At 37.7% G+C, this 26,517-nt stretch overlaps 1 protein-coding gene across 1 annotated transcript in view; it reads right to left on the bottom strand.

Annotated features, from left to right (window-relative positions):
- Positions 1-2,016: 2,016 nt before the first annotated feature.
- The window catches only part of LOC138174764 (transmembrane protease serine 11C-like), a 130,333-nt gene continuing 105,832 nt past the window's right edge, over positions 2,017-26,517 (bottom strand). Inside the window, exon 9 of the mRNA XM_069105048.1 lies at positions 2,017-2,650. Within this exon, the coding sequence (XP_068961149.1) occupies positions 2,489-2,650 (162 nt within the window). The 3' untranslated portion in view covers positions 2,017-2,488. The remainder of the gene's footprint in view (positions 2,651-26,517) is intronic.

Raw genomic sequence — 26,517 nt, forward strand, 5'->3', positions numbered from 1 at the left:
CTAATACTAACCTCATTCTTAGTAATTCCTGCGTGTTATATTCCTTCTTATTTCATTTTTGTTCCTTCTTTCTTGTTACTCCAGTATATTTCAGTAATTCTTTTAAATGAATAATTCCACAAGTGCATATTAAACTTTCCCCCCTCCCCAAAGATTCAGCTAGATGCTGAATGTGAAGCAAATAATTACTTGTTTGTTTTTGAGTATATGAAATTGAAGTAAATGAAAATGAGAATAAATGAACTCACCAAGCTGTTTTTCTTAAAAAGAAAGTTATATTGAAAAAAAAACCCAAACCAACATCTCATTATATGACCAGTAACCATAGTAATTAGCATTATAAGCAAAAATCCCTTTAGTCATAAACCCCAAAGAATATCTAAATTTATTTGTTGTAGCAGTTCTTTAAGGGTTATATACTGTTAAAACAACATTTGTAATCTCCAGAATCCATAGAGGAAACAAAGGTGATAAGACAGTCTGCAAATACTTTGAACTCCATAGAAGGGGGAAGGCAAGGCAGAGTCATGTACACATTTTCATGCCTTCCCCCTTTTTGCCTATGCTCCTTTTTCTGCTTTTGTTCTTTTGTGTTGAGAATTTAGGTGGGTTTTGTCTAGGAAGGAATGGTTTTTTTATTGGGAGTTGAAGAATAAATACTTCAGCTATAGGTCAGTATTCACCCAGCCTACAATTTGAATAGTTATCATATCATTTGTTATAGAGAGTAATTTTTATAGGGAAAAGTCAGAAAAAAATCTTCAATATTATTTTTCCTGTAGAATTAATTTTTCCCATAGTACCAAAGAATTGTGATTTTAGGCAGTGCCCCATTTTCAAATAATTAAACATTAATTTGGTGGTACCCATCTAACCAGAAACTTCAAGCAGACTTTTTTTTTCTATTCACTTTTAGTAGGAAGTGACAAATCATAAGAAAACAAAGTGACAGTAAGGGTTTAGTAAAAATCATATGATTTTTGTTCAGAATATTTTCTAGTCTCTTACATCTTTATTACAGGAATGTACAATGAAATTTCATGTTCAGGTACTGCAAAGGATTCTGAGTCATCAAAGAAATAATGAGATACACTCACTATATTGTACTTAATAAAGTAGGAACGTTGAGATTTTCAACAAGGAATTAAAAAAGCTGTCAGGTAAATACAAAATTCAGTTAAAACCAGGACTGTTCATTTTTGAGGTCTTCCAATTAATTAACATTTTGCTACAACTGCATTCATCATAATGGTATTTGCCTATATTGTTATAGAGACACAATGTATGTAGTTCATTTTTAAAATCTAAAATAACCATTAAAACTATGATTTTCATATATATATATATATATATCCTGCCAAACAATCCAATAGTATTTTTTTCTTGATGGATAAAGACCAAAACATAATAGTTTATGATTATATTGTTTCAAATGAAGTTGAACTGACTTTGTAATAAGAAAGGCCAATTGCTTTATTTCCTAAAATGAATTCAATCTTGCAAATTATCATACAAGGTAATCTATTTAAACCATTTATCAGGATGTGGAATATATCCCAAGTGGACTACACAACACTTTAGCAAACAGAAGCCATATAACATAATAAAAATAGCACAAAATTTGTAGCCAAAGGACCCATATTTGAAACTCAAATTTGCTTCTTCTTGTGTGAAGTTGACAAATCCCTTTACCTTTCTAAGGTTTAGTTTACTTCTCTGCAAAAATGAGGGGCAATTGGTACTAAAGCACCCCTAAGGTCCTTTACAATTTTAAGTCCTGTGAGTTTCAAAATTATTTTTGAATTCTTTTTAGATTTAGTTCTTTTATATGCAGCAAAAGTAACCTATTCATTTAAGAGATGAGAAAATCAACATACAGAGAAGTAGAGGGATATATTAAACTAATGTATTAGGAATGTCAGAAATGTGTCCCCAAAGTGTTTTAGATAGCTAACACATGCTGCTTATTTCCATATATTATAATATGGACAACTTGAATTATTTTGTGAATAATATTATTTTGCTATAAGATTTTATAAATATGTAGTAATTGTGTTGCTTTTAGCTCTATGGCTATTCTTCTGTGTGTTGTTATTTGATGATATCTGTTATCACACCTTGAAGTATTCTATTAATAGGTTGCTGTATTGAACATTTTAATTTGCTTATCCTTTCTAGACAAAGAAGCAAATAAGTAAAAATTTGAAAAGTATAATATTTAAAATAAAATTTTAACATTTAAAAACTCACTAAATTCATTACATAAACCTATTCAAGTGTATGGTTTCTGCAAAAGATTTACATTTTAAAATGGCATTTTGGTCCCTTAATAAACCCAAAGACATATTGGTATGGGTGAACAAATTCAGTCCTTGAATTATGTATGCTTTTACCATGCATAGGGAATTTTATCTTTAATCAAAGGTGGTTTAGTAGGTAAAAGACATTAAATAACCTGTGTGCTTTAATCTATAGGGAACTGTTGACCCTAGAGCCCAGTTTTTGATGCAATCCAGTTTCTATAGTAAGTGACTCGAGTATAGACTCCAGGCTTATTTGGAAGAGCACATTCATCTCCCCAGCTCACGATTCCAACAAGAAACCAAATGCCTCTAGAATCTGAGCTAACCAGTGGTCCACCTGAGTCACCCTAGAAAGAAAAGTAACACAAGTATTATAATTCATTATATGTTCTATTCCTTTTACTAATACAATAGGAAATGGAAGGATAAAAATAAGGAAACAACTAGATATATCAATAGCATAATGAATTCCTAATTTATGCATTTTTCTGTGTCTGTGGAATATTTAAAAAAACTTCAAATTTAGTGGCTCCAAGATATGTCTTAAAATAAATTAATAGAATCAAAGAACTTAACATTTGAACGGAACTGAGCTGCTATGTAGAACAACTTATATACAAAAACAACCCCCACTATAACATCCAGTAATGGTAATCTATTGTGTTGGTGTCCACAAAACCAGCAAGGAATGTGCAGGATTTCAACCTGCTAGTATTATATTGTAGCAAGAACCATTTTTAGAAATTCACACTGTATAAATCTGATGATTTCTGCATCTTATTGTTAGATCTCAAAAGGTACAAGGCATTAACAAGAACTTATATATCCCAAGCTAACATAATAAACAGTAGAGGATTATGAGGCTTCTGACATGGCCAGAGAAAAATTACTGATTTCCTTTTTCCTGTGGCTCTTGTAAGTCTTTAGGAGATGTACCTGAAAAACAATTCAATTGCTGCTCTCTTGTTGTTGAGTAACTGTAAGACAGGCATTCTTAACCTTTGTAGGGGAAGAGGTTCTGAACTCCTTTGTCATTGTGGTAAAGTCTACGGATCTTCCTCAGAATAATTTTTTTTGCTTATTGGAGGGGAGAAAGTAGGGCAGTTGGGGTTGTGATTTGCCCAAGGTCACATAGCTAGTAAGTGTTAAGTATCTGAGGCCAGATTTGAACTCTGGTCCTCCTGACTCCAGGACCAGTGCTCTGTTCACTGTACCATTTAGCCTCCCCTCAGAATAATTTTTAAGTGCATAAAATAAATACATAAAATCACAGAGAGAGTCAGTTCTATTGAAATATAGTTGAAAAATATTTTTATAAGTTTGTGGGCTCCAGGTTAAGAACCTTAGCTCTAGGAGTATATAATAGTAATGAATTTACTTTTTATCTTATTTTTTTTAAGCAATTGGGGTTAAGTAACTTGCTGAAGGTTACACGGCCAGTTATTTCTGGGTGTGGTGGTAAGTATCTGAGCCCGGATTCGATCCCAGGTCATCCCAACTCTGGGGCCGGTGCTCTTACTCACTGTGCTACCTGGCTGTCCTTAATAGTAATGAAATTTGAAGATCCTTTTGTATTGCTAAGCCAAGAGATACTTAGCACCTAGTTTCAAATTAAGCCTCTGTTAAAGAAACAGAAGGTATGAACCCCTGTTGCTGATGTACCAGGAAGGGGCTGAACAGGGAGGAGCAATACTGTATATAAGGAAAAACCCCAGCTGGGAAAGTCAGAATTTCCTGGGAGCTTGTGGTGGCAGAGCTTCTTCTGAGGGCCAGCCGAGCTGCTGAGGACTTCCAAAGGCCAGCCAAACTGCTGAGGACTTCTGAAGGCCAGCCAAGCTGTTGAGGCTGCTGAGGATTTCCTGAGGGCCAGCTGGAGCTGCTGAGGACTTCTGAGGGCCAGTCAAGCTGCTGAAGACTTCTGAGGGTCAGCTGGAGCTGCCAGAGGAGGCATGACTGTGCCATTGGTACTTTGTCTGTGGCTTTGTTAAGCTTTGACTTCCCAGGAATAGAGACTACAAAAGATTTAAGGTGGACTGGACACTGTGAGCTTCAGTATGGAACAGGGACTGCACTGAGAGCTGGACAAGGAGCTGGGAGCTATCTGCCTTTGAACCCAGGTGACAGTTTGGTGAATTCAGGTAGGAGGTGGAACCATGGAAGGGGAACCAGGGAAGCTGAGAGCCAGCCTTGAGTCAAGCTGAAAGAAGACTTTACTTGGATACTGTGTACTGACTGACAAGATTATGATTTACTGTGATCCAGGGGTAGAGAACATTGACTTTTGTACTTTGTGATTGAATTAAGGATTTTGTGATTGACTAAATGAATGTATTTTATTTATGATTGAAAACTAATCTCTAATTGAGACTACTCCAGGGGTGGAGTACTTTGACTTTTGTATTTTGTGTCCCTTAAGGATGATTGGATGATTGAGTTACTAAGTGATTGATTGACTAAATGATTGTACTTTGTTCAAAACTATGTGACCCCTGCGGTGAAAACTATGTGGCCATTTTAGTGGTAAGTTGTAGAGTTGTGACATGATGAATGCTATATTTTGATTTTCTGTGAAAAGTTGTAACATTGTAAATGTTGTACCTTGATTTTCTGTGAATGTTTTGTTACTGAATAAATAGAGTGTTGGCTATACTATGTAATCAGATCTTGAAGCTATTCACAACAGCAGTCCTCTGGAAAGCCGCTTGTGCTTGGCTTTACAGAGGGCCACTTTGAAATTAATTAACACAGTCCACAAGACTTTCAATTAGGCAAGGTACATAATAAGTAGAGATTGAGGTGCATTAGAACTGCTCTTTAAGAGAGGAACTGCCTTGCCCTAGTTTGAAGTCATGTTTATTCAGTGGCAAAGTCTCCTTTTAGCCTGACCTGTTTCCACATTCCATCTGAGTACACCAAAGTGACACAGGCCAAGAGTTCCATCTTACCCCCTTCAAAGGAATCTCTATTACCCCAGAAATTTACAAACATGATTCCTGGTATATAGACTTGAAGGAGCAGATTCCAAAAGAACCAGGTTTATGCATAAGACATTGGTATTCTATCTGTGGCAAACCACACTGTTTGAGTCCTTGGCCTACTTGTCCTTCTGAAGCAGGGATGAGTGACCAGACTTGATTATCATCATGAGGTACTGCCCACAATGGTTTTTATAGACTTTATAGTGGTAGGCAATAATGATAATAATTGACATTTATCATAATTTTAACGTTTACAGAGTACTTAATATATATGATCTCACTTGAGTCTTGCAAAAACCCTATAAGGTAGATATTATAGGTATCATCATTCTCTTTTTATCAAATGGTGGCTTAGAAAAGTTGTTACTTGGTCATGGTCATGATTTTAAGTGGTTGAGAAAGAATTGAAACTAGTCTTTCTGATTCCAAGCTTGGCACTCTATTTACTAGACCATATTGCCTCTATTTCTCTTATCCTTATCCTGTCTCATGCCTATATATCCTTTCACTATCCTAGTGGGATTACTAGATCTTTCTACCTATTTATGTATGTATTTTTGCTAAGTTTGCATTGTTACTTTTATTGCCAAATACCCATATATCTATCTCAGAGAATGTACATCAATAGAAATGCCACATATCTATCCATGTGTATTTAAGACCTTACATGAAATTGAACCTATTGCTTCAATCATACTATAGGAATCTCTTGTAGTTTGGCTCCTTGGTTCTTAGCAAAGACTTATTTTTTCTTTCACTCCCTTCCCTTCCCTTTCTTCTTCTATTTCTACTTCCTTTACTTCTAACCTTTCTTTTCTTCTTTTCCTTTTCTTCCCTTTGCTTTCTCTTCCCTTTCCTATTCACAAAAGTAAAAATAATCAAACATCAGCATCCAGATTAAAGTGTTATTAGTGTTGTAAGCTTTCACCTAAGTGTAAATGGAGATAGAGTACACCATTTGTTTTTATCCTTACAATAATGTCAGCTCAGATTATGTCTTATCCACAAATTAGCTGAATTCAACTGAGATAAGTTCAGTCAACTATCTGAAATGATAGTGTCTAACAATTAATGTTTTGTAAATAACTGGTATAGAACTGTGATTGCTATATCAGAGATTTGAGATGCCAAGAACTTTGAGTCATTTTGGAATAGAATCTATGACATTCAGGATGTCATTCCCTGGACTGAACCCACAAAATCAATCAATTCGAACCTTGACCAAGGCCTAACCAATAATCATTCAAAATTCAGTAATTGACATTTTCTGCCAATTATCTTGGAAAGTGTTATATTTTTATATAATTAAAATACTTTATAAGTCATTTCAGGATACAATATGCCTTTTAGTAAGTGTTTTAATATAAACAATTCTGTATATGCCTAATATAGTGTATCTAGGATAATAGTAACTACTTCCTGAAATAATTTCAAATATGATTTTCCCTAGAATGAATACTTTATGTGTGGGGTAATCCATGTTGAAGATTTGTCAATAAATCAGCAGGCATTTGTAAAGTGCCTGGTATATGCTAAACAGTGAGGATACACATATAAAGGCAAAACAGTTTGTGAGCTTGAGAAGCAGTCCCGTCATTGGGGAAGATAAATTTGGCAGAACTGCAAAGAATGGATTAGAACTTATGAATTGATTGCATTCCTCATGACCCTCCATTAGTATCCATTAGCTGGAAAAGACTTCATAGACCATCTAGTCCAACCCCTTCATTTTATAGATAAGGAAACTGAGGCTCAGGGAAGCTAAGTGTCTTTATAAGGTCCCACAAGTAAGTGGCAGAGGTTGGATTTTAACCCAGGTCTTTTGCCTCCAGATTCAGCATTCTTTCCACTATACCATATTGCTTCCCATAGCCATTTCAAAACACAATCTAAACAGGATCTTTTGTACTCTAGAAAGGGGGTAGAAGTGAAGGAGATACTTTATCCCTAATACTTCCACCAGAGTTAAAAAATATAATCTGGGATCTGTAGGGAAGAGTTGGTTCAGGGCCATACCTTTCATGCTTTTCCAAGCTTATAGACAAAGATAGGTTGTGTATATGTCATTAACAGAATAAAAAGACTTCACCATTTGATCCACTGCTGTTATTTGCTGTATCCTTATTCTGAAAAAAATGAGCCCTATAAGAAGATTCAAATCCAAGATAAAAGCATGTGGTAGAAATGAACTTCTTGACTCCTGTCACAGAAAAGGTTTCTTTGTCAAAGTATGCAAAGTTCTTTACTGTTAATGACATTCTTAATAAATAGTATGTACTTGGTGCTTCAGTTCCATCTGTTATTTATGTGATTAAGCAGAACTCTAAAACCATAAGGTAGTTTATGTTAATTGGTAGCTTACAATCATTGAAATGTATTAACCCAAACCCAGAAATCCCTAACTGCTTGACATTCTAGAAAGCATCCTCATGTTGATTAATTCAGTGCTATGGAATGTGTTTCCTGCTCCTACCCTGCGTTGAAATGCCAACATGGTTATGGGTGGGCCCTACTATTATCTCTCTTCATTTAGCTGTACTAATCAGGTCATTGACTTATACATTTTTCTATCCCAGAATGCCTTCTAGACCTCAAAGATATGGCATAATGGGATGATATCAGGAAAATATCCCTACCAATTCTAGGATGTTGTGTGTGCTAGATCCCATGTCCTTTTCTTGGGCACATATACCCTTATAGGTCCAGCAAATATCAGAGGTTCCTCCTTTGCCTTCTTGAGTCTGAGATATCCTAGACAATATATTTTCTCCCCTGTCTAGTTGGAATTAGAGGTGGTTGAAGACTCAAATGGTATAATTTGCCTGCTATTTAAAAAAAAAAGACTCAATCTCCCTACTTCAGTCATTTTCACTGGCTGTCTTTCATTTATGGAATGCTCTCCTTCCTCATCTCTGCCTCCTAATTTCCTTCAAGTCTTAGTTAAAATACCAAGTACTACTGGAAGCCTTTCTCAATCCCTCTTAATTTTAGAACCTACCTTCTGTTGATTGTTTCCATTTTATCCTGTATATAGCTTGTTTGCACAGTTTTTTTGCATGTTATTTCCCCCACTAGATTGTGAGCTCCTTGAGGGAATGTGCTGTCTTTGCCCTTCTTTGTATCTGCAGTGCTTAGCACAATTCCTGGCATATAGAAGTTGCCTAATCAGTGTTTATTGCCTGACTGACTATATAAGTTGGGGTTAAATGTAAGAAAAACTTGTGGAACACAGGGAAAATAGTGAGAAGGGTGGTTCTAGCTGGTAGGCTGAAGGACTGAATACCTCTGTAATGGTAATAGGACATCTTTGCCAATTTTAGGGAAGATCTATAGGTGTGGATGTCAGAACAAGAGTGCCAGACTTGAACTGCTATATTCAAATGCTTCCTGGCAATATGCTGTTCATTGACCTATTTTTGTCACTTTGGTTACTTTTTGGGTGGGCTATATATCATCCTAGGTACCATTTAACTTTCCCAGATAGTCATCAACCCTTCTATATACTGGGGGGAAAGACATGAGTGGGAAGGGTATGCTCTGGCTAGATGATTGGAGTGGCTTTTTTAACAAAATTCTTCCTAGTCATCCTGAATATTATGAAATGTAGCAACAGTGATAGTATAGCAGAGTCAATTAAGTTTGTGCTCTCCATCTATCTGACTGAATGCAATATGCTGTGGAATATGCTATGAATATTTACTAACGGGTGTGAATGTTGCAGTCAAGAAGTGTAGGAAAAATTGGGTCCCTTGGTTATAGATGATATTATAGGTAGGCTGGATAGCTGCAAAATTATCCTCAGAAATATGGGTTGTGTTGGCTGTTGTGGGGGATCCAACATGAGAGAGAAAGTTAGGTAATTTAGGATGTCTACTACTAAGATGGTATCATATCCCTTAAAAGGGAGTAGGTAAATGGTGAAAGTTGATACTATTGCTACCTACTGAAGGATGGCAGTTGGTACAAATTACAGAAGGCATTCTGAATACCACACTGGGTTTTGTCCTAAAACATTTTCATGCCTGGCAGCATATCCCTATCATGCCCACCAGCAGTTATGGGCAACTGTGTACATTACATTGAATAGGTACCTGAGGCCTGCTCCTGGGTTATTATAAAAGAAATATATCATGGATCATTAAATTTCACATAGAGGGGCACATAAATATAAAGGCAGAAAACCTTTAAGATTGGCCTTACATTCGGTTTAGGCATCATGACTAATTGGAGAGTGAACAAGTAGGACTGTATATATAGGTATGCTATGCTTCTGCCTACAGACTGATTTTAATAGAGCCTAGGGAGTTTTAGTGGTTGCAAAAGTTGTTGTCAGTAGATGGGCCTATATCAAGGTGATTGATTTGTCAAGTGTCAAAATGATAGTATATATATACTTCTATGTCCAGGAAAGTGAGTGATGATGATGTTGAAACAATGGGAAAATAATGCTTGGCACATTTGAAGTTGAATAAGCTTCTGGGCCTCATGAACTGTGTAGACAAAGATCGAGGGGTGGTACCGTCACTTGTGTTGTGTTTCCATAACTCAAATAGTTAGTGAGTAGTTCAATAAGCATTTATTAAGGGTATGCTATGTGTCTGACACTATGCTCAGGTATTAGAAATACCAAGAGAGGCAAAAATAGTCTCTGTTCTCAGCTTCTTCTATTGTAGGAGGCAACATTTGGAAATCTATGTACAAACAAGGTATGTATGTATATATACATACATAATAACTTGGAGGTAATCTCAGAAGGAAGGTACTAGCATTAACGGGATCAGGAAAGGCTTCTTGCAGATGGTGGGATTTTATCTGAGAGCAGAAGGAAGAGAGAGAAGCTAGGAAGTAGAGATAAGAAAGGAGAGACTTCCAGGCATGTGGAACAACTACATAAAATGCACAGAGTTGGGAGGTGGAGTGTTTTGTGTGAGGAAAAGCAAAGAAAGTCTCATGTTATTGAATCATAGGATTTGTAGAAAGGAGAAATGTGTGAGAAGACTGGAAAGGTAGGAAGGGGACAGGTTATAAAAGGTTTTCAAGGTCAAACAGAGCATTTTATATTTGATCCTGGAAGTAGTTAAGAAACACTGGAATCTGTTGAGAGGAGGGGTATGTGTGTGTGTGTGTGTGTGTGTGGGTGGGTGTGGGTGTGTGTGAGACATGGTCAGACCTGCATCTTAGGCAGATCATTTGCAGCAGGGAGACCAATCAAAAGACTAGTGCAATAGTCTAGGCATGAGGAGATGAGGGCTTGAACCAGAGTGGTGGCAATGTCAGAGAAGAGAAGAGGACACTTATGAGATATATTACTAAGGTAGAATCAACAGGACTTAACAACTGATGAGACTTGGGGGATAATAGAGTGTAGAGTCAAGTGTGACACCTAGGTTTTGAGCCTGGGGGGCTAGGAGGATATTGGTGCCCTCCAAGTTAGGAAGAGGAAAAGGTTTTTTTTGGGGAAAAGATAAGCTCAGTTTTGAACATGTTGAGTTTTGAAGTGTCTATGGGCCATCCAGTTCAAGATGTTTAATAGTCAGGAGAGAAATTAAGGCTTTTCAAATTGATCTGGGAATCATTTGAATAGACATTATGATTGAGTATATGGGAAACAAAATCACTAAGAGAAATACTATAGAGGGAAAAATGAAGAGTCTCCAAAGAAGACTGAGGAGTGGTTAGACAGGTAGAATGTGAACTAGGACAGAGCAGTGTCATGAAAACCTGGAGATAAGAGAGTGTCAAGGGGAAGAGGGTGATCAATGGTGTGAAAGCCTGCATAAAGATCAAGAATGATAGGATGAGAATTGTAAAAAAATAGATTGCTAGATCCAAATCAAATAAGAGACACTGGTAACTTTGGAGAGATGAATTTCCAGTTGAATGATAACTTTAGAAAGCCAGGTTTCAGAGAATTAAGAAAAAGGTGATAGGAAAGGAAGTGGAGGCACTTTTTGCAGATGTTTTTCAGAGGGATTTTAGCCATGAAAGGGCAAAGAGCTATAACATGACAGATAGTAGGCATGAACAGATAAAATGAAGATCCTTAAGGATGAGAGAGACATGGGAATGTCTTTTTTAGAGAGCCATCAAGCTGCCAGGAAGATGGTGAGAGATTGAAGATTAGAAATAGACTAGGGATGATAGAGGCTACAATCTGCTGGAGGAGACAGGATAAAATGGAGTCACTTATGCATATAGAAGGTGTTGCTTTGGCAAAGAGGAGGGCCACCTCTTCATGTGAGATGAGTGATGGAGGAGATAGTGGCAAAAGTCATCTGGGTGATATGAAATGAAGAGGTAAGGAAAAGAGGGAGCTCTTGGTGAATTACTAATTCAATTCAGTTTTTTTTCAGTGAAATATGAATCAGGCTTTTCAGCTGAAAGGGTAGATGGAGGGGGAATTATGGAAGGTTTGAGGACAAATGAAAATGTATAAAAAAGTTGCTATGGTGAGTGCCATAGTGAATTGGGGAGGTATAAAAATCTTGATTCAGGAAGGGCTCAATTGAAATCATATAACAAATTTGTAGTGGACCCATATAACGATGTTTCATGATTTTCTCCAGCTTTATTCAGTAGCATGTGAATAGTGGCTAAGGTAAGGGAGGGTAGGAGCAGTGTAAGGCTAGGCCATGGTAAAGGCCATAGGAAAAGACAGGTAATAAGATTAAGGGGCTAGGAACTAGAGAGTAGAGGATAGTATAGAGTTGAATTTGTTCACCAATGGGTCAAGAAGGGAAAGGGAAGAGTGTATATCTAGGGTAGGGGTGATGGTGTAAGAAAGTACTGAGAGGTAGAGGGATTGGAGGTCATAGTGAGAATGAAGAATTGGAATAAGAGTTGTGAGGCAAAGGGAAAGATGGAATGATAAAAGACTGTGATCAGATAAAGGAATTTCAGAGTTCATTAACATGGAAATGGAAAACTTGTGGGTGATGACAAGATCAAGGGTATAATCATCTCTTTCTGTATCTGTGTGAATTTTTCCAAATTGTTTTCCAGAATGGTTTGACTAATTTGTATCACAGTCACAGCCCTTTCCACATTTACTATTGAAATCTTATTTTCAAGCCAAATAGAATTATAATATTGCACAAAATACTGGAATAATTGCAATCTGTTGTCAAGACCTGTCAGTTTTACCTTTGTAACATCTCATACATTTGATTCTACCACCATGCTGGTGCAGGCCCTCATCTTAAGTGCTTGAACTATTGCAGTAGCCTATTGGTTGGTCTCTTTGCCACAAGTTCTTCTCCACTCCAGTCTATCCTCCACTCAGCTGTGTTTATGTAATACCTGCCCCACCTGCAACTTAAACTCTAGTGCCCCCCTATCATTCTAGGGTCAGATAGAAAGTCTTTTTTGGTGTTCAAAGTTCTTCATAACTTGGCCTCTCCTGCTACCTTTCTAGTCTTCTTATACCTTATACTCCTCTGTCTTCATGTACTCTGTGATCTACTGATACTAACCTCGTTGCTGTTCCTTGTACAAGTAATCCCATCTCTTCTTGATTCTGTGAATTTTCTTTGATTGTCCCTTATGTCAGGAATTCTTTCCCTCTTCATTTCCTCTTCCTGTTTTTCCTTGGCTTCCTTCAAGTCTCAGCTTAAATCTTATCTCCATCAGGAAGCTTTTCCTGATCCCCCTTAGTTCTACTGTCTTTCCTCTGCTCATTATTTCTAATTTATATCGTATGTAATTTGTACAGAGTTTGTATGTTTTCTTCCACATTATACTCTAAGTTCCATAACAGCAGGAACTTTCTTTGCCTTTGTTTATATTTTCAAAACTTAGCCCAGTGCCTGGCACACAGCTGGGGCTTAGTTAATGTTTATTAACTGACTGCTCACTTGGGCTTATTAGTGCTTTAACTAATAGATAACAATGCATTGTTTTGATATTCGGACTAAGGTATTTTAAAATATTTGTTAAGTAGAGTGAATATTTTCCTTTGTCATTTTGTTCATATCCTTAAATTTATTTTTTGGCATTTCTCCCCTACAGAATACTTAAAAGAAAGCTTCAGGGGCAGCTAGGTGGCTCAATGAACTGGTCCTGGAGTCAGGAGGACCTGAGTTCAAATCTGAACTCAGACATTTAACACTTACTAGCGATGTGACCTTGGGCAAGTCACTTAACCCCAAATTGCCTTGTTTTCCCCCCTGCAGAAAAATAAGAAAGTTTCAGTCTATGTTCTATTCATATTACAAAATCAGTCTAGTCTGGATGAAATTGAGTTATTGTATTGTAAAATCTGCTGAGTTGTCAGTTCTCAGCAAGTAATAATGGCTTTCAAAATTATCCTTGAATGATGTTGTTATTGTATAATTGTGGTTCTGCTTGCTTCACATCAGTTGAGACAAGTCATCTCTTCCACCATTTCTGTTAAATTCATATAGCATAATTTGTTCAGCCATTCCCAAATTAATGGGACACCCTTAGTTAAACTGAAGACTATCTTTTTAACACAACTCGGTAGCCTGCTAATTATATTCCATTTGTTTGCAATGCTCTCTATTTTTCTTCTGTCCCTTATGCACCTGATTCTAATGTTAGGAAACAGGAAGTAGTCTCAGTTGACACCAGTTAAATAAGGCAATGTTAAACTTGATCTGCCTAAGACATTCTCTTTCCTGACTCTATGAACTGATTGTCCCCATACTCTTTGCTTGGGATTCTTTCCCTTTCCCTGGCTTTCTTCAAGTCTCAGCTTTTTATTTTTTTAAGCAATTGGGGTTAAGTAACTTGCTCAAGGTTATACAGCCAGTTATTTCTGGGTGTGGTGCTAAGTATCTGAGCCCGGATTCAATCCCAGGTCATCCTGACTCTGGGGCCAGTGCTCTTTACTCACTGAGCCACCTGGCTGCCCCAAGTCTCAGCTTCTGCAAGAAGTCTTTTCTGATCATGCCTAGAGCTAGTGCCTTTCCCCCTGTTGATTATTATCTTGTATTTATCTTTTTTGTACATAGCTATTTGCAAGTTGCATTTTTCATTAGAAGATAAGATCCTTCAGAGCAGGGACTATTTTTTTGCTTTTTTTTTTTTGTATCTGCAGTAATTAGCACAATGCCTCGCACATAGTAGACACTTAATACTTATTGACTCGAGTTGACTTGACACAGCTTTATCATCACTTATTTCCCTATCCTAGTACATGCTATGTGGGGGACACTGCAGCAGTCAACCCACATCCACAAACTTGGAGAGACACAGACATTCATGGGCACCTCCTACATACCACAGTGACAAGAGAATGAAAATTGCTTCCAAAACCACTATTGTGATACTGTCACTGTAATCATGTGCATCCCAGAGTCCACCAATACCCCCCCCAAACATTCCTTATTGACCACAACTTTCTTGCCTCTTTGCCTTTCTGTTTTCATGTTATTCTCTTTATACCAATCTTTCTCACTACCAAATAATAATTAGTCCCTGCCTCTGTTACAACTTGTGTTATCTTCCTTATTTCTACTTTATATCTTTCTTTAATGCCTATGATCAGTTCCTCATCAGATGATGAGAAACAGAAGTCCAGAGAAACTAAGTGATTTACCTAAGGTCACTCAGGTAATAGATAGCAAAGTCAATATTTGATCCCAGCTCCTTTCCAGATTCCACATCCAGGACTTTCCCCACAATACCATGATGCCTCCCTATCAATGTCCTGGCATTCCATTAAAGAACAGCATTCAGAGGAAGGTAAGCAATGAATAGCCTAAGTGTAACCATGTAAAATTAAATAAACTAGAGGAAGACCTAACAGCAAGATCCCCTAAACAGAATTCCTTGGATAAAATGAACAAAAATTATATAAGATGAGTAAACTTGTCTGGGTTATGGTCTGCACTGTTGTTTTTGTCAACAAGATCAAGGATCCATTGAATTACTGAAGTATATTAAGGCAAGTAGGAACAGTGCAGCATAAATAGATGAAGACTTTGAAGACCTGAGTTTCCTCCTTTGAAATAGAAGTTGAATTACTTGATCTTTTTGTCTGTTTTCCAGACATAAATCTATGATTTTATGATCCCCAAGTATTAATACCCAAGATTAACCTAGTTTAAGCAAATTCAAATTTGGAAAACATGTTTTATCACCTATGAAATGAGGTTGGATGATAGGACCTTTAAAGACCTTTTAAAATTATTTATTTATTTTTAGTTTTCAATATTCATTTACACGAGATTTTGAGATACAAATTTTCTCCCCTCTCTCCTCTACCCCCCCTCCAAGATGACAAGCATACTGAATACCCCTTCCCCAAATCTGCCCTCTCTTATATCCCCCCACCTCCTTACTTTCTTATAGAGCAAGATGAATTGCTATAACTCATTATAAGGACTTTTCTAATGCTAAAATTCTATGATTCTATGGACCCTTGAAAAAAGAATCTTTATGAAGTGTTGGAAAATTCTAGGAGCTCCAGAAATTTGAGCTGAAAGGAGTGACCTTTGATGACATGGGCAATCAGCTCTTGGTAAATTGGGGTCACGTGGAATCTTGCTAAAACCTTCCCTTCAGTAAGAATATTGAGTTGATTGCAGCCCACAGCATGGGTGCCACTAAAGCTTTAGTGCCAGCATAATTGGTGTAGTGTAAGCTTTTTATTTTCTCTCTTAGAACATAAGGTATGTTTCTAGTTTTCAATTGAATTGGAACAAAAGGTAAGGTCAAGAGAGAATGACTTTCATTTCTAATTTTAATTTTAATTTAGTTTTAATCAGAGAATACCCTAGTAGGAGAGGTAGTCTCATGTAATGGATATTGTTTAGGACTCTGAGTCAGGGATTCACATTCTGCCTGAAAAATTTACTAGTTGGGTGACATAGGGGAAAGCCTTACTAGCCTTCACTTTTCTTACCTGTAAAATGACCTCTAAGGTTCCTTCCAACTCTAAATCTATGATCCTGTGTTTCAAGAAAATTTATTTTCCTCAGAGAACACCACAGTAAATTTTTGGTTGTCACACTATTCTAATAGTAGGAATGCCCAAGGCAATAATTCCTAGTGATATGAACCAGTCCTTTCAAAAGACTTTTATACCTCCCCTCCCTTTGAGATTATGAGTAGAAATTTTTCTGTGAGTTGTATTCAGCAGTATTGAAAAGGGCATCACTGTAAAACTGAAGAATGAACAGTGACTTCAACAACTTTGGCAATTATTTTTATGCGACAATATTAAAGTAAGATGCTTTGCTCACACTATCATGGGAATTGACTTTCACTCACTGGGAAGACTTTTGGATGTGGACTCAACAGCAAATTTGTATCCCAACAGCAAAACAGTATCCCACCTTTGATAGTTACAAGCTGTGTGACGATGAGCATGTTTAAAGTACTTTGCAAACACTAAAATATTATATGTATCAACTATCATTGTTATCACAGTGTGGCATGGTTCATAGAAAGTTGACCCCCAAACCAGGGAGACCTAGGTTCAAGTCTTGCCCCTGACACATAATAGCTCTGTCACTTTGGCCAAGTTCCTTAAACTCTCAGTGCTCAATGAAGCTCTTTACTAAGATTCTAAACTGCAGAGAAGTTGCTATCTTGCATTGTTAAGGGAATTTTGTTACATGGGACTTTCCTATATGAAATCAAGTTCCAGCTCATCTCCCCTATCTTTTTAACATAACATAACATGTATGAATTCTGTCTTAAATATTTTCATATCCTAGGAATCTCTGAATGTGATTGAACTCAAAGACTTTCTTGGCATGTGAACTAAGTAGTGTGAACTGTTATGGGTATAGGCCTTTTATGTGCACAGTTCTTGCCTTATTATTTATTTAACAAATGTTTGGTGAAATGAGTTCTTTAGATGGATTTTTAAATAATATACTCTTCCTATGTAGCTCTTCTTTCAGAATACAAACTTCCCCTCCTTCAGTGTATGAGCAGAACATTAGTATAACTCTCTATAACCTGGGTGGGAGTTGATATATCTCAGGTTTTTTTTTTTTTTGAGGAGGGAAGGTAAGGCAATTGGGGTTAAATGACCTGCCCAATGTCACATAGCTAGTTAAGTGTCAAGTGTCTGAGTGTCACATTTGAACTCAGGTCTTCCTGACTTCAGGACCAGTGCTCTATTCCCTGTGCCACCTAACTGCCCCACATATTTTAAAAAATGTTAATATGATCCTTCTATGTTTTACTGATCCTGTCAGCAAGAGTTTTCTCTGTCTCTGTTATGGAATCACTTATATGAGCAGTTACTTTTTTTTTCCCCAGAAGCACCAATTCATTCTCTATTTCTCCAGGTCACAGTGGTGAGACATTTAGAGCTGGGAGGAATCATAGCAATTGTGCAGTGCAATTGTCTTCATTTTACAAAGTAACAGATAGTAAGCAGCAGCCCTGGGATTTGAACCCATGCCCTCTTATTCCAAAACCAGTACTCTTTCTTTTATCTGACACTTTCCTTGGCTTGAGTCTAGGGAGCTGTAATGGGAATGTAAATTTTAAAGATCTTCCCTGCCCCTAGGCTAAAGTGCACCTGGAGCCTGGGGTGGGAGGCTTGTTTTTCAGTAGATACTTCTTGATTGGCCAGTGAGTCAATAAGGTTGTTACATCCTCTGAGCCAGGGGAAGGGTATATAAACCCTGATTTGAGGCTTTGTTTTGGGGCTTACTTTGAGAAGTGATCTATGATTTGATCTGGATTCTGGGAAGCCATTGTTGAGAGCTCCCCCTCGGCTTTGAATAACCCAGATGTTGAAACCCAGATGTTGATTTGTATGGATGTAATGGTTGGGCAGTTTTGGAAACCTGTCTACTTGATCTGTTTCTCTGTCTTGATAATTCTGTCTGTATACTATGAAGTTCGGGGTGCTGACCTTTTTCCCCTGAACTAGGTAAATGATACATATTTGACTGATTAAAGTAAGCTTGTTAACCCATTTTGAATTGCTTTCCTTTTTCAAAGCAGATCCAAGAACCTGTGTGAGCAGCCACCCTGGGGACACTGGGGTGCTTGCTGCTACAGGAGCTAAGCAAAAAGGCAGCACAACCTCTGCTAGTTGGTTCTTATGAAACTAATACAGTAGTTGTCTTCTCAGCCTTGACAACACAGACATAGTCTCTCTCAGAATCCCCAGTGAATCAGATCAATGATATGAAGTTTCTCTAGGACACAGATAAGGCAAAACTGTTGAAAAGTCAGGATGGAGCTCCACACTTGGTTCAGAGGACATCAGGGAGAAGGAATTGGACATTTGACTATGTCTATGACATAGTCATAGCTATGTCATACATAGCTACGAGGAAGATGCCCAGAGATGTACGAATTCACAGGACACTACTTTGACAAAGAGTCTGTAGATTCAGTGCATAATTACTGGAAGAACCCAGCAAGGCAGGAGTCAGACACTTCAGGCACAATAACTTTGAGAAAACCCTCAAATTTTTACTTATATGCAGTTACTTACTAAGTAGTAATCACATTTAGTCAATATAACTGAATTATGGTGTTCTCTGTGAACATTTACCATCTAGAGCTATTTCTGCTACAACAGTATCTCAGATATTGATACTTTCTGTCACTTTCTAATGTATCTAGTTAGCATTTTATTTTAGAATATTATAAATATAATGTCTGTGTTTTAAATTTGGTTCAATTAAGAAGTGTCACTGGAGACGTTACATCTTGAGCTGCACATACTAGGAAAGTCTATAACATCATCCATGAAATGTCCTGCACTATAGTGCTGATGACTAATAATAGTGCGACTTTCCAACAAAAGGAGTACAGTTGTCCCTTCTATGTTGTCACTTTCCCCATTGTGGTTTTGATATATAAGTATAAGAAATTAAATGACACTTTTGAAAAGGGGCCGGATCAAAGGAGAGAATAGAACAAGTGGGAGGTAGGATAGGAGAGAGGGCAAGATAGTCAGACTTTTACAATATATCTTCTATGTTATTGTTTTGCATTAGCCACACATGTACAACCTATACTGAACTGCTTATCTTCCCAGTAAGGGTGGGTGACAAGGGAGGAAGGGCATGAATCTGGAATTCAAAGTTTTAAAATCAAATGTTTAAATATATATATACTATTACTAATACTATTTTACATGTAATTGGGAAATAATATATACAGGCACTGGGGCATAGAGATCCCCTGGAAAAGTTGAAAGGGGTATGGGAGAAAATATGGGAGAGAGCAGATTGGAGGAGGGGATATCCTGTGGGACTGCTATTTTGGGGCAGTGGGTAGGGGAAAAACGGGGAGAAAATTTGTAACTCAATCTGGCAGAAATGAATGATGTAAATAAGAAGTTAATAAAGCATTTAAAAAAAAAGAAATTAAATGAGAGTTTTTCAGAAGCTGCAGACGATATGCAAAGGCCAACAGATGATACCGAAAAAAGTTTAGAAGCTCAGAAATATGCAAAACATATGTATAGTATTGCATAATATCAACCCAAATTTTATAATAAGGTACTGTAATCACCCCATAAAAGAAATAACTGTAGGTATGCCATGAGATTCTTTCCTGGGTTCTCTTCTCTTCTCTCTCTGTAGCACTTCACTTGGTGATCTCATCAGCTCCCAAGAATTTAATTACCAACTCTATGCTGACGATTCTCAAATCCGCCTATTCTGCCCTAGCTCTCTGCTGACCTCCAATCTTGCAACTCCAACTGCCCTTTAGACACATCAGATATAATGTCCAGTGGACATCTTAAGCTGAAAATGTCCAAAAAAGAATTCATCTTTGCCCCTAAAACTTTCCCTTTCCCTATTACTGTAGAGGACAACACCATCTTCCCAGATCCCCAGGTGTGCAATCAAGCTGTCATCCTCATCTCCTCACTATTTCTTGTCCCTAGTATCCAGTCTGTTGCCAAGGACTATTGATTTTGCCTTTTCAATATCTCTTGAATACATTCCCTTCTCTCCTTTGATAGTGCCACCACCCTGGTGCAGGCCCTCATTACATCATCACTCCTGGGCTATTGTAATAACCTGCTGTTGGGTTTGCCTGTCTTAAGTCTCTCTCCCTAGTCCAATCCATCCTTCATTTGGTCACCAAAGTGATTTTCCTAAAGCAGTTTCAACCATGTCATTTTGGCCATGTCAAACCCCCCACCCTCCACCTCAGTCAACTCCAGTGGCTATCAGTTGCCTCCAGGATTTAATAAAGTAATTTTCTATTTGGCATTCAAAACCCTTTACAATCTAGCTCCCTTCTACCTTCTGAACCTTCTTACACCTTACTCCCTACCAAGAATCCAGTGATACTGATCTGGAATATTACATGTCTAGAATGATACATGTCTGAAATGCTCTCCCTTCCCATATCCATTTACTGGATTCCCTGGCTTCCTTTAAGACCCAGCTAAAATTTTACATTCTTGGGAAGCCTTTTCCAACCTTTCTTAATTTCAGTGCCTTCCTGTTCTTATCTGTTCCCTATTTATACTGTATATATTTGTTTGTACACATTTATTTGTTTGCTGTCTCCTTTATTAGTGAGCTACTTGAGGGCATGGACTATCTTTTGCCTCTTTTTGTATCCCCAGCACTTAGCACATAGTGCCTGGCATATAGTAGATGCTTAATAAATGTTTATTAATTGACTGACTTGAACTTTCATGTTCTTCAAGCATTCTTTTCTCTAGGCTAAACATTCCTAGTTCTTTTATCCTGTCCCTATATGGCATGATCTTCAGTCCCCTCATCAACAGGATTACCTCCTTTTAGGTGAGTACCAGCTTGTCACTGTTGTTTCTAAAATTTGTATATTAGAACAAATCATGAGATCTGACCAGAGCAGCAGAGTATACCAGGATCCTCTTCTCTTTCTAGACACTTTATATTTCTTAAAATACCCTACTTATCAATTTAACTTTTTTCCTGAAATGTCTCAAGAACCCCAGATTTTTTTAATATGAACTTTTTCTTGGTTCGATGGAAAGATCACTGGGCAGTCAGAGGATTTACTTCAAATCCTACCTCTAATGTTTACTACCTATGTGACTTAACAGGTCATGTCAGATCAACCTCATTTCCTTTTCTGATGGGCTAAATTATATTGGCAGATCAGGAGAGTGCTATAACCAGTTTACCTAAAATTTAGAAAGACATCTGACAAAGTCTCAGATTTTTTTTTTTTGTGGACAAGATGAAGAGATGTGTATTGGGTAGATTTAGAACTCCTTAGATGGCCAAGAGCAGTCATTCATTATCAGCTAGATGTCAGCTTGGAAGGATGTCTGTATTGGAGTGTTCTAGACATCTGTGCTTGACTCTGTACTGTTTAACATTTCAGCAGTATCTTGTTTAGCAGGTAACATAAAGCTTGGAGTGGTAGTTAAAACATTGGATGAGAGGGTAAGTGTCCAAAAAGGTCTTGACAGGCTAGAACGTAGAGCTTAATCAAATAAGATGAAATTTAGTAGGAACATATGTAATGTCTTATATTTGGAGTAAAAACCCAAACTTCTCAGGTGGGTCATAGTGGGGTAACATCATGTCTGAAAAAAAATGTGTAGATTTTAGTGTACTGCAAGCTCAATGTGAGTCAGTGGTGTGATGTGCCACTAAAAAGCTACTGTGCTCAGGTTGTATTGAAAGAAATAGTGTCCAAAACTAAGGAGTTGATTGTCCTTCTATGTTTGACCCTGGTCAGCCAATATCTACATTTTTGGGAGGACATTGACAAATTGAAGACTATTGAGAAAATGATGTCCAGAATGGTGAAGAGTCTTGAATTCATGCCATTGGAGAATCAATTGAAGGAACTATATATGTTTAGTCTGGAGAAGAGAATACTGAGACATTTTATAATTATCTCCAAGTATTTGAATTACCCTGATATGGAAGAGCCAAGAGAAACTGGTGAAAATAGCATAAATGTAAAAGTAGGCTTGAGGTAAGGGGGAATAAAGCTTTTTTTTTTTTAACAACTAGAGTTATTTAAAAGTGGAATGGGTTACCTTGGAAGGTTATGGATTCCTCCTCATTAGGGGGTCTCCTTGCAAAGGATAGATTCACCACTTATTCAGTATGTTGTAAAAGATATTCTTGTGCAAACAGGGGTTGGGCTATATGGTGTTTGTAAAACTTCCTAACATTGAGAAGTCTATAATTTCTGTTCTGAAACTCCTATCTTCCATAAGCAACAATGAAGATAATATTGCCTACTTTTCTAAAATCTTTAATTCCTTGCTCAGCACTTTATACTCCTTGGCATTGTATTCTGAGTTCCTTATATTGCTACCATTTGTCCCTATGTGAATCACCAGAAGAAGGGAAGTACTTTTCAGTTTTGACAAATCTTGGATGGCTCTCTCATGTTATAGAGGTGCATGCTCCAGGAATGTTTATATCTAATAGATATATAGGTGGCCCAATATGTCTCAGCAGGGAGTCACTAACCTTCACTATTAGTCTTTCTTTTTTTTTTTTTTTTAAAGAAATCATTCTTGGATGATCTCTCTCCTGATGGTATCTGTATTCTCATAATCACTTCTTGAGCCACAAGAATTTATTTCCTCCTGGCTTTTGGGGGTGGCAGAGAGGCAAGGAGTGGCCCAGCTCTGTCTTCTAAAATTAGCAGACTCTTTCCAAAACCCCTCTGCAAATGACAAGAGTGTCACTCTTACCACATAACTTGACATGTTTAGTGTTTCTTTTCCTCTCCTTCCTTTTTTTTTCTTCTCTTATGGTTTAGAAAAGATGGTAGGATTTCCCTCTACTATTTTGTTTACCGCTTTACATCCTTTTTATTTTTTGTTTCTTACCTTAATCAATTTTTTTCCTTCCTTCTTTCTACCTTCCCTCCATCCCTCTCTCCCTTTCTTTCTTTTTTTCTTCACTATCTTTAGAGCAGTGAAAAATTCCTCTGCCATTCTATTAGGAGCCATAACTAGCAATTCTAGTGCTTAGGGAAAAATTCAAAGCATACCTGGTCAAATAGTATAGAAAGTACCTTAAATACTTTTGAATATAAATTAAATGGGGGCTAGGCAATAACTGGGACCTTAGGCCATAAGACCCAATGAAGGGAGATAGCCTAGAACACTGTCCTGGGAGGGGACAAAGAGTAGGGCATTTTTAAGGCTACCACTAGAGGAAGAAGCATGGTTAAGCTAAGGAGTAGTTCACTTGAGCTGTGCTCCTCACATACCCATCACACTACTTCAGAACCTAATCAACTCTCACCTGGACTATAGCAATAGAATAGACACTTACTTGACCGCCTTGCCTTATTATGTCTTTGACTTCTTTAATAATCTCCTCACACAGCTGCCAAAAGAATTTTCTTAAAATGTAGGTCTGACCATGTTATTCTGCTCAATAAAATCTAGTCTGTTTTTAAAATTTTAGTATCAAATAGAAACTTCTCTTTTTGGCTTTTTTAACCCTTCAAAACCTGACCCCAATTTACTTTTCCAGTCTTATTACACATTACTCTCTTTCACACATTTTACAATCCACTTAAACTGACCTTCTTACTATTCTTCACACGGGACACTTCATTGTTGAACTCTGTGAGTTTTCATTGACTGTCCTCCCTCCACCCCATTCGTGGAATGCACTCATTCCTTACCTCTGCTTCTTAGAATTCTTAGTTTAAAGACTTAACTCAAGCACTACTTTCTCTGTATGATGTCTTTTCCTCAGAATTAGCTTTGTACTTATTTTGTATGTATATATACATATACATATGCACATACACATACACACATATACATATGTGTTGTCTCCCTAGATTGAATGTAAGTTCCTTGAGTGAAGGGATTATTTTACTTTTTTCTTTGTATCTACAATATCTTTCAGTTCTGGGCACATAGTAAGTGCTTAATAAATGTCTTTTGATTAATTGATGAGCATATCTCATATTCTCTTCTTCAAGGCCTTCTCTTTAATTTCCTTTCAACTTAGAAGTTTTCTTCTTTTGAATCTCATGAAGTTAGTTGCTATAAAGCTTCATTAAGGCTTCAAATACTTGACTAAAAACCATATCTCATTTTGTTGTGAAGGTGACCCCAAATTCTAAAGATTTCTCCCACTAAGCACAAATTTTGGAAGATTTTGAGTATAGGACTGGTAAGAGACTAATATTTATTGTTTTTTGTTTTTTTGGTTTTGGTTTTTGGAGAGTAGTTGGGGTTAAATAACTTTCCCAAGGTCACATGGCTAGGTTTGTGTGTGTGTGTGTGTGTGTGTGTGTGTGTGTGTGTGTGTGTGTGTATGTGTTAAGTGTCTGAGGCCAGATCCGAACTCAGGTCCTCCTGACTCTGAGGCTCGCACTCTACTCACTGCGCCACCTAGCCGCCACTCATATTTATTGTTTAAAGACCAACCTATTTAAGTTTGGACAGGCTTATCCCTGGATAGCTGGCTACTAACTGATGTCTTTTATTTTTAATTTTGGGTCACAACTCAGAAAATCATACACCAAATTCAAGAGGGCTTAGTATCTCTGTCAGTTGAGGGAGTACCAAATATTGGTGAAATCTTGCATCTTTGAAATGTGAAACAAGTATATTTCACAGTAGCCAATTTAAGTAGGTCATGTCTGCTCAGAATCCAAGAGACAGTTCATATTCAATTGTAAACAGTACTGGAAAATGAATTAATATTATTTTCTGTCCAGTTTTGAGTTTTTGTTGTTGTTAAGAAATAATGGGGAGGGGTGGAGCCAATATGGTGGTGTAGAAGCAGGAAAACTCCATGAATTCCCCCATAACCACCTCAAATACCTATAAAAAATGAATCTAAATAAATTTTAGCGCTGCAGAACCCACAAAGTGACAGAGAGAAACAAATCTTCCACTTCAGGCAGCCCATCAGGCCTACAGAAAGGATCCATTGCATCATGCTGGGAATCAAGCCCAGCCCTGTGTGAGCCCATGGTTTTAGTCCCAGGGTGGCCCTGACCAGCAGCAGCTGGAGTGGACTTTGGGAGAGTGGATCACTAGCAGCTGTGGCAGTTTCCAGAATTATCAACCCATAAATGCCAAAGACAAAATAAAAGGTCAGTGAAGAACTATGTTGGAACTGGGGGGGGATGGAGCACAGTTGGGCCTCTGCCTCCAAAGCGAGAAGTGGCAGAGGCACAGTGGCCCTGCAGCAGCCACCATGTGGCTGCTTCAGAGCTCCTGGCCTACAGATTGTAGGGAGACAAAGCAACCATTCAGAGGGTAATCATTCTTACTTTAACCTGCTTGTATGTGGATCGCTGTCTTGGGTGGAGGTCCTGGGATGTGTGACCAGGCTCCAGAGCTTGTGGGGGCTTCAGAGAGGGCACCCAACTAATAGCTCTGGCAGCTGTGAAAACCCCAGCAATCTGGGACAAAGCTCTCTTCCCTGGAAGCAGAGTTCTACTATGGCAAAAAGCTCAAAAGTCAAGTAATTGGGTGGCAACATGAGCAAGCAAAGGAATCAAAGCAAGCACAGCAGTTAAACCTTATATTCCTTTTTTGGGGACAAAAAGGATCAAAGCATGGAACAGGAGGAAGTCAATGAAATCAGAACTCCTGCACAAAAAACTTCCAGGAAAAACATGAATTGGTTACAGGCCATGGAGGAGCTCAAGAAGGATTTTGAAAATCAAGTAAGAGAAGTGGAGGAAAAATTGGGAAGAGAAAAGAGAATGATGCAAGAAAATCCTGAAAAGAGAGTTAACAACCTGACTGAAGAAAATAACACCTTAAAAATTAGACTAACTCAAATGGCAAAAGAGGCCCAAAAAGCCAATGAGGAGAAGAATGCCTTAAAAAGCCAAATTTGCCAGATGGAAAAAGAATGTCAAATGCTCACCGAAGAGAATAATTCCTTCAGAATTAGATTGGAGCAAATGGAAGCTAATGACTTTATGAGAAATCAAGATACTATTAAACAGATCCAAACAAATGAATAAATAAAAGGCAATGTGAAATATTTCATTGGAAAAACCACAGAAATAGAAAATAGATAGATCCAAGAGAGATAATTTAAAAATTATTGGGCTATCTGAAAGCCATGATCAAACAAAGAAATCAGGGGCGGCCAGGTAGCACAGTGAGTAAGAGCACTGGCTCCAGTGTTGAGAAGACCTGGAGATCGAATCCCAGGCTCAGAAACTTAGCACCCACCCAGAAACACCTGGCCATGTAACCTTGAGCAAGTTACTTAACCCCAATTGCTTAGGGGCGGCCAGGTAGCTCAGCGAGTAAGAGCACCGGCTCCAGTGTCGGGATGACCTGGATCAAATCCGGGCTCAGATAGCACCACACC

The sequence above is a fragment of the Petaurus breviceps genome, unplaced genomic scaffold (genome assembly GCF_028583685.1).
Source record: "Petaurus breviceps papuanus isolate PSGF00001 unplaced genomic scaffold, PetGlider_PUasm1.0 76, whole genome shotgun sequence".
Classification (NCBI taxonomy): Eukaryota; Metazoa; Chordata; class Mammalia; order Diprotodontia; family Petauridae; genus Petaurus; species Petaurus breviceps.